This window comes from Ipomoea triloba, chromosome 14, assembly GCF_003576645.1.
Source record: "Ipomoea triloba cultivar NCNSP0323 chromosome 14, ASM357664v1".
NCBI lineage: Eukaryota > Viridiplantae > Streptophyta > Magnoliopsida > Solanales > Convolvulaceae > Ipomoea > Ipomoea triloba.
This window is the reverse complement of record NC_044929.1, coordinates 5,053,267-5,061,836: the sequence shown is the minus strand read 5'-3', so window position 1 is coordinate 5,061,836 and position 8,570 is coordinate 5,053,267. Positions and strand designations below refer to the sequence as shown.

Genomic DNA, 8,570 nt, shown 5'->3' with positions numbered 1-8,570 from the left:
TAACTAACACAATTTATTTTAACCAATTTTCTGTTGGATAACAATTTTTGCTTCAATATAATCTCACTTATATTTGTCAACTATATATTGTATATTACAATCTTCAATATATATATATATATATATATATATATATATATATATTGTATATTACAGTGGCAAATATGTATAGATGAATTGTATTAGATAAGTGGTCATCTATGTCAACAATATTATAAAATTTTTCCTCATTTGCATTTTACTTCAGAAAAATGAAGTAAGAAATGTCAAGATCAAAGATTTTGATGAAATGTCTATTAGTCACTTATGAGTCATGAGAATGTTTTTAAGTGTTTAAGAGTGTGAAAGAGAGCACACCGGGGATAGTTTATGAAAAATATATAATACATTTTATTTTGGTGTTGACATACATATCAATATAATGCGTTTCTTAATTTAATTTATCAATGTTTTTTTTAATGAGTTTTCATGATTTGCTTTAACGAATAAAATATTCATGGCTAATATCTATTCAATTTCTTATGCTATATATGTAAGAGGTTAGGCGCACATTAATTTAAACACGCATTTTGGTAATGTCCTTATTCACAATCTACCACTTAAGAATCAACTAAGTTGCTCCTGCAAGTTGTTTACACTATAACTAAGATTTTCGAACACCATAGCGCCGGGTCGACAATGTTTATTTTACTTCTTTAATTTTAATGTTTCTAAATGAAAAATTTGTGCCAAAGACCTTGTGGTCAAGCGGCTTAAACTGATTTTTTTCAATTGAGAAGTCATGGATGGGTTCGAGTCTGGGGGCACATTTGCTTCTTTGTTTCCTTTTATACTTCATACTTGGAGTGTGTTAGGAGTAAAATAAAAAGGGCATTGTTTACTTTAAAATTTGTAGAGATTTTTTATTCATTCTTAACAAATAACAAAATATACATAGTCCATCTGTTATAAAGTAAAGCATGGTGGCACTTTGTCTTTATTTATATATAAAGACAAAGTGCCATCATGCTTTGCTTTATATACTTGAAGTGCTGATTTTCTTTTATTCGCTCCTAATAAAAATACATTATTTTATATACTATCAAATAGTGTATATTCAATATACAAATAATGTACTTTTTTTTAAGAAAACAAATAATGTACTTTTAGTATATTAAAAATGTACCTTGTATCAATGGCCTGCAGAAAAATTTATTAGCTAAAACATAAACGAGCAATCAAGGAGAGCATATTGGGGATAGTTTATATGAAGAATAATACAATTTTATTTTAACTAATTTTATTTTGGTGTTGACATAAATATATAAGTAAATAACATTAACAATATAAGTTTCTACAATTCCACTTATATTTTTGACAAGCTCCACCATTTCATCATTCAATCCTGTGATTAATTAATTAGTCACCCTTATGCCACATGCCACGTGCGTTAACATTGTATATTTCCACACGTTAGGATAAAGTCCACCTTATGACTTCAGAGGCAAAAGAGGTAAACTGATTTAAGTTGTAAATAACTGTCTGATCTAAATTAAGAAGATCAATAGGTTATTCTCACTAGAAGTTGAATTTAGAATTATGTTGTTATCAAATCAATAATTCGACCAACTCAACTGGAATTGGCCCATATATTTTCTTAACTCTTACTCTATACCTGGAGTGCATTACAAGAAAGAATAAGAGAATTTTTATTTAATTTCATCAAATTTTTATGAACTTCCAAACAAATTAATAAAATATTCCATATCTGTTGCTATATATGTGCCAGGATAGCCACACAGTCGACTCACAAACATCCCAATTTTCTCTTTCCCATAGCTATCTTTCTTCTCCCTAATTCTTAGAAATGGCATCTAATCAGCCTTTGCCTGTATCTGAGATGGTAGTTTCACACATTGATCATGAAACTATCATGCAAGAAATTATGGCTACTCATAATCCCGATAGCAAAGACTTTCAAGTCAATTTTATCTTTAATACCGTGAAAAACATCCTTTGTCCTATTACGGTTAGCTTATTTATTCTTACTTTTTATAGTTTACCAAACATATTTTATCTTACTCACTATTCCATTTTGTCGTATTATTTGATCATTGTTTTAAAAATAACCACTTTACTTTTTCTAATTGTTTTCATCCACCCAATAAATACAATACACAGCAAAAGTGGTGTCAGTGTGTGTATATTGTATATATATAAGATTAATTGAGATCAAATGAGGAGTATTCCTTTTGTGAGAATCGTAAATTACTTATTATGCATCTTGTAATGTTTGATTGTGCAACTGCTAATACCTGATTATGTATTCGGAAAATTATTATCAAAGCACACCGTAAAGTAATTTTGAAAAAAAGAATACCGTGATTACGACTATGCATGCAACTTGTAATGCCTGATTGTATAACTGTTGATATCTTATTGTTCAATTCACACGTTATTACCGGAGCCGTGATTCTCCGCACAATTTTCCATTTCATTTGTTGTTTTGGGATGATGCATGGTTCATTTAGACTATTGGAAAATCCATTCCTGAGGACGAGGAGTCAAATGAGGAGTCTGATGAGGAGCTATTTGACTACAAGGATTTTGGTGAGGGAGAACCCAATAATGAAGAGTTTAAAGACGTGGAATTTTTATGTCAGATAAAACGACTTTCCTTTGAGGTGCAGTAATTTTTTTTTATATTTATATGAAAAAAAAAATAAGTGAACATTTTCTTTCTCATTAATTAACTTTTCCAATCAAATATTATAATATGTAGATTATGTTATAATACTTGTTTTTATAATGTGATATTATTCAGACTACATTAAAGTGTTGGGATAATGCGGATCAACACACAACTGTAATATACTTTATGAAAATGTTATCCATATTTTCATGGGATGTCAAGATTTTGATGATGCTGGCAGCATTCTCCATCATGTATGGAGAATTTAGTTTTGTTAATGGTCACAAGGGATTGAGTACCAAGTTGGCAACTGTCAAGGGAATCCCTGCTCCTATGGTGCCCTCTCATGTCCAGTTTATCAAATTACTCTTACAGCTCACTAAGTATATTGTTGAGCTCGCAAAATCATCCTCTCATAGTTCAGCGTCAATCATACCAGTCTCTTGCTACTGGATCTTCACGAGTATTCTTGCTTGCACATCCAATTTTGCTCGCTTTCCGAGAGCGAATTCTAAGTAAGATTTAATTTTATATATTTAATTATGTGTGGCCATAATGCGTAGTTTAAATAATCCATGTCAAACTTCAAAATCAAGCTCTATGCCAGGCAAGCTATTACAAGTGTTATGTAATTAAAAAAATATTAATTATTGAATTCAAATAAATAAATATTGATTAAGGTTATTATTGTTGTGGTTGTTATAGGTGGCCTGAAAGAACACAATTGTCCAGTTTAGCTGCTAAAGTTAAAGACTTAATTTTAGAATGCCGCCCAATAATAGGTTTGTTAAATAAAATGTATAAATTGTCGATATGTATATAACCATATATTTTGATATTGAAGCATTAAAGTAATATTGATATATATAGAAAAGAAGAGAGAAGAGGAATCTTACCAAGCATTGTGTTGCGCATTTTCTGAGGAGAGCCCGGTTCCTTCCAGTAATTTGGATGTTCTCAAATTACTATTCAATGTCAAGCGTCATGACAAAAAGAAGCTCATATATGATGGCCTGACAGAAAAAATGGTACGTACTTAGGTTTTATATAAAACAATTACTGTAATTATTTGATGTTGATTGTTAATTAAGTACCATATCATTGTTTAGGTTAATAATAATAAATATACAATAAAATTACATGTGTATATCTTCATTAATAATATAATCAATCTTTTAAAAAGATTTTGAGTTCAGTTACAGTGTTATATATATGTTATCAAATAATAGTATTTGATTTGTCAAAAATAGTCTGATAAACATGTTATTCACTAGTTAATGTATTAATTAAAATTGTACATCATACTATACGATGGAACAGTAATTATTAGTATCATTGCTAGCTTAGTAGTCATAGAAATATTGGCAAATATCTGTTAACTAAAACATAGCCCCTCTTCAAAATTGCAGGTGGGATTACATTCGTTGAACAATAAGGGTTTGCTATTGTTAATATCACCAAGTCTTGACATTGACATCCATTTGCGTGACCTACTTCATGACGTTGAGTGGAAAATTAAACTACGTACACTATGGATTCCAATATTAGATTGTCCTACATTATGGACAACTAATAAAAATGTGAAAGAGCAGTTTAGAGGTTTAGTAAATGTACATCATTTACTTTCAATGAGAAATCCAGAAAAATCAGTATCCTTAGGATTAGTAAGATTTGTTAAAGAGAAAGTGTTGCATATTGGAGGTGAGCCTATCATTATCTCACTGGATCATCATGGAAGGATTACTCACCGCAATGCAATGCATTTGATATGGATAAGACTTGGGGTTATATTTACGGAGTATACTACAGAGAGCAGTGAAGATAGCATAGTTCCTTTCTTACAAACTGTGCTCAAGAAAAGGACTTTGGATGTTAGGGAGTTTGTGCCTCACATTGATAGAGAGATAAGTGACTTTACAGGTGAAATGAATAGCAAGGTGAATGATTGGTTGCATGGCATTATTAGGCGTGTAAATGATCCGGTACGGGTTTATTTTAAACTTTTAATATCTAACTAGTACTTTATTATTTTATTTTTTTGAAGATAGTAATTTATTATTTTATTATTTAGCTTAAAAATTAAAATAATATACTCTAGATGACGTTGATTATGAGATATTAAATCTCTTCTTATAATTATTATAAGAAAGAAATGTAAATATCTAATTGATTACTATAATATTTTCTTTCAAAATTTTTTATTTTTATTTTTACTTTTAGACTTCATAGAATTTTGAATCAGATGGCATTACTTATTTATTTTAGTCAATAGATTTACAGCAATATTTACACATGTGAAAGGGAAAATAATCTATGGAAGGAAGTAACTTGGTGCACTAAACTTTTGTCAAGTGACAAGCGTGGTCAGCTAAGTGTATTGGTACGTACAACATCAACATCACTAATTATTTTTTACTGTAACTAGTTGCCATTTATAGAATATCTAAAGAAATAATGTTAGAAATAAACATTGTTCTTCTCTTCAAAAGAAATAAACTTTGTTCATATTCAACCACAACTTCTTTCAGTAGGTTGAGAAAGTAGCTATGATCAGATACTACATTGTAACTAAGTCAGTAATACTCAAAAAAAAAAAACCACAACTTCTTAATTATCATTCCTAAGCTAGTACTTGAATTAAATTACTTGTGAATTTTTTTACGACAAAAGTAAATCTAATTAACAATCAATTGATAGTTTTACCTTCTTTTTTTCTTAAATTTTATACCAATATTAATTTTATAACACTAACCTATTATAATCTATCAGGTCGATGCGAACGAGTACATCTTTTTGATGGGAGGGAATGACATAAATTGGGTTAAAAAATTCAAATCAAAGGTGTTGTGTGTTAATCCACAATTGGCATTTGTGATGTCTTACATTGGTACCAACATTAAAGTAGCATTAACAATTGCTCGAGAGAAAATTTGCGAATATAGTGAACCTTGTGTTGCAAAAGATTTTTGGACACGACAGCAAAGTATGTTCTTGTCAAGAATTCAATTCTTAAATGAGATTCATCGCGATGAGAAGAGTGACGAAATTGTGGAAGGATTAAAAAGATTGCTAGCTTATGAGGCTAAAGGATCAACAATTGAAGGATGTGTTTTGTTAGCTAAAAGGAACAAAATAATTTTATGTGACTTAGGAGACAAAATGCTGACGGTTATGAATGAATATGAGAAATGGAAGGACAACGCCATTGCCAAAGGGTTTGACCAAGCGTTCAAAGATCATCATGAGATGCTTGCTTCAACTTCTACTTCACATCACCACCCTTATTGTGCTCTGGAATACCCATCCAATTTTAACCAAATTCCAGAGAATGAGAAGTGTCCCCAGTGCTGTTACAATATGAACAAATTCGTCACTTTTACGTGCTGCCATGGCCATTCTTTTATTTTGGATGATGATGATGATGGTAATGGTGATGGTGATGGTGGTGGTGGTGGTGATGGTGATGGTGATGATGATACAAATTAGTATACTTAACTAATACTGGCACATTATTATGCAGTTTTTACACATGTATTGATGGTTAAACTTTTGCACCCAATTTAATTTCTCACAATTTGTTACTTGCAATTGAGAGAGAATTTTTTATTGTTTTCATCCAATTAAATTTGTTTCCTTTCTTTTCTTTATTTTTTTTAAATGCTCATAATTCTTTACAAATAGTATCTGTTCTATACTTTTTCAAACACTAGTATTTTCGCCCGTGCGTTGCACGGAATGGATTTGTTATAATATTTAAAGAATATTTGGATCAATATACAATTATATATATTATAACATCGAATATTATATAGCGCAATTGATGAAATTGATTGGATCGATTATGTTTTCTGATGTTTTCCTTTGAATTAGAACAAATAATTGTCCAATTACCCGGGTGTGGATAAATTGTTTTTACTATATATTGAGATAATAAAAATAAAGATGAAATTATAAAAAATTCTAATATTGAACGTGTACATTTATTTGATTATAAGATTAATACAAAAATATTACTCAATTAATTGAATAATATATGACTTGTTTGTCTAAAATTATCTTAAAAAGATCTATAAGTAATATGACTTATATAATTATATTATGACTTATATAATTATATTATTACTAAAATAAATATGAGAAAATGAGAAATAAATTAATTGTAATTATTATAAAAATAAATTCAACGACCAATGCTTAACTTAATTATCATAATAATTATTAGGCAATTATTATTAGTCAATTACACTAATATATGTGTAATTATACTTTTATACTTTAAGTATATTCATTTTCCCCATATTGCATTTAGTTTTATCTTCCTCCTCCATATTTGAATGAATTAATTTTGATTATTATAAAAATCTAACAACCCATGTTCAATTAATTTTTTTAAAGTTTAAATAACTTAGAGTTTTCAAAAGGAAAGTATAATTAACTATTAAAGTTTTTAAATAATTTTCAGTCAATTAGTAATATCCTTTTCTTTTCCCGATAAATGATTTTACTTTTATTAATAGTGTTGATACGTGAGTATACATATTATCAATTTATAGATATTAGTTAATTTCTATTTTACATTTTCTTAACAAATAAGCTTTATTAATTATTTGACCAATAAATATTTCATTAATTGACTACAAAAGTTTAGGCGGGGAATGAAATAGGAGGATTTTACTTTTATATATAGTATAGAATATAGATTACGATCTTTTTATATTTTAAATCAATTAGTAATATCATTTTTCTCGGAATAATGGTCAAATAAACCACTGAACTACACACAAAACTGCAATTAGGCCATCGAACTCAAAAAGAATGCAATTGGATTCCTGAACTATATAAACTCATGCAATTAAGTACAAATTGACATGTTTTCAAAAAAAAAAAGTCCAAATTGACCTATTTACCTACAATTGTGATGACATGGTGGTTACTAATTTTAAAATAAACTTTTTAAATAATTTTAATTAAAATAATTAAATAATAATAATAATAATAAAATTTAAAAAAAAAAACAGACGTCTCCGGCAGTTCTTCTATTTTTTTAATTTTTTTTTTAATTATTAGTGCCGATTGTTATGTGTAAATTAATATCAGGCAACCTATTATATAGTATAGATTAATACTATGCTAATTATGACGTCCATGTATTATGAATAAGTATGGTAATTAAGGAGTATATATTATAATTAAAAAATAATGTATATTTTAATTTCGTTTAATTATGGACGTAATATGTGTATGTTTAATTTTCTTTAATTTTATCCGTAATATATATGTGTATGTTTAATTTTCTTTAATTATGTCTGTAATATGTGTACCATTAATTTCTTTAATTGATTAGATAAAATTACGGCAAGTATAAAAAACCGTTTAATAAAAGTATAATGTTTGAACTAATTTCTCAATGACCATAATTATTAAGATTTTATTCCAAAGTAACCATTAGCATAATTTTATATGTGTAATAATCTGTGAATTGAAATAATTTACATAATTGTATGGACGTAATAATATGTGAATTAGCATAATAATACGTGAATTGAAATAATTATCATAATTTTGTTAATATCCTCTAATTATGGATGTAATATGTGTATTATCAATTTCGTTAACTGATTTGATAAAATTTATATTACGAACAACAATATTAATTCATTAGTTGTCATAATTTTTAAGATTTTATTCAAAAGTAATCAAATGAAATGCACGGGTAATTGACATTATCTGAAGTAAAAATATATAAATTTATCGTAAGAATGAAATCTCTATGTTTAATGACCATAATAAATTTAGATGTTAAATATAGTGTAATTACCACGGATTATTTAGATGGTAAATAGTATATGGTAATTACCTATATAGATTAGCATATTAAACGGATTAACATATGGAACAA

At 27.9% G+C, this 8,570-nt stretch overlaps 1 protein-coding gene across 1 annotated transcript; it reads left to right on the top strand.

Annotated features, from left to right (window-relative positions):
• The first annotated feature begins 1,807 nt into the window (after nucleotides 1–1,807).
• LOC116003471 (protein SIEVE ELEMENT OCCLUSION B-like) lies at nucleotides 1,808–6,286 on the top strand. The gene is made up of 8 exons (XM_031243360.1): nucleotides 1,808–2,008; nucleotides 2,511–2,663; nucleotides 2,804–3,186; nucleotides 3,377–3,453; nucleotides 3,542–3,699; nucleotides 4,081–4,653; nucleotides 4,944–5,051; nucleotides 5,441–6,286. The coding sequence occupies exons 1-8, from the start codon at nucleotides 1,847–1,849 to the stop codon at nucleotides 6,155–6,157; spliced, it is 2,331 nt and encodes a 776-aa protein (XP_031099220.1). The 5' UTR covers nucleotides 1,808–1,846; the 3' UTR covers nucleotides 6,158–6,286.
• Nucleotides 6,287–8,570: the final 2,284 nt, after the last annotated feature.

Coding starts and splice junctions, on each gene's coding strand:
- LOC116003471 (XM_031243360.1), top strand. CDS start 1,847: ATGGCATCTAATCAGCCTTTGCCTGTATCTGAGATGGTAGTTTCACAC. Junction 3,700..4,080: donor ATGGCCTGACAGAAAAAATG/GTACGTACTTAG, acceptor TCAAAATTGCAG/GTGGGATTACATTCGTTGAA. Junction 4,654..4,943: donor TTAGGCGTGTAAATGATCCG/GTACGGGTTTAT, acceptor TTTAGTCAATAG/ATTTACAGCAATATTTACAC.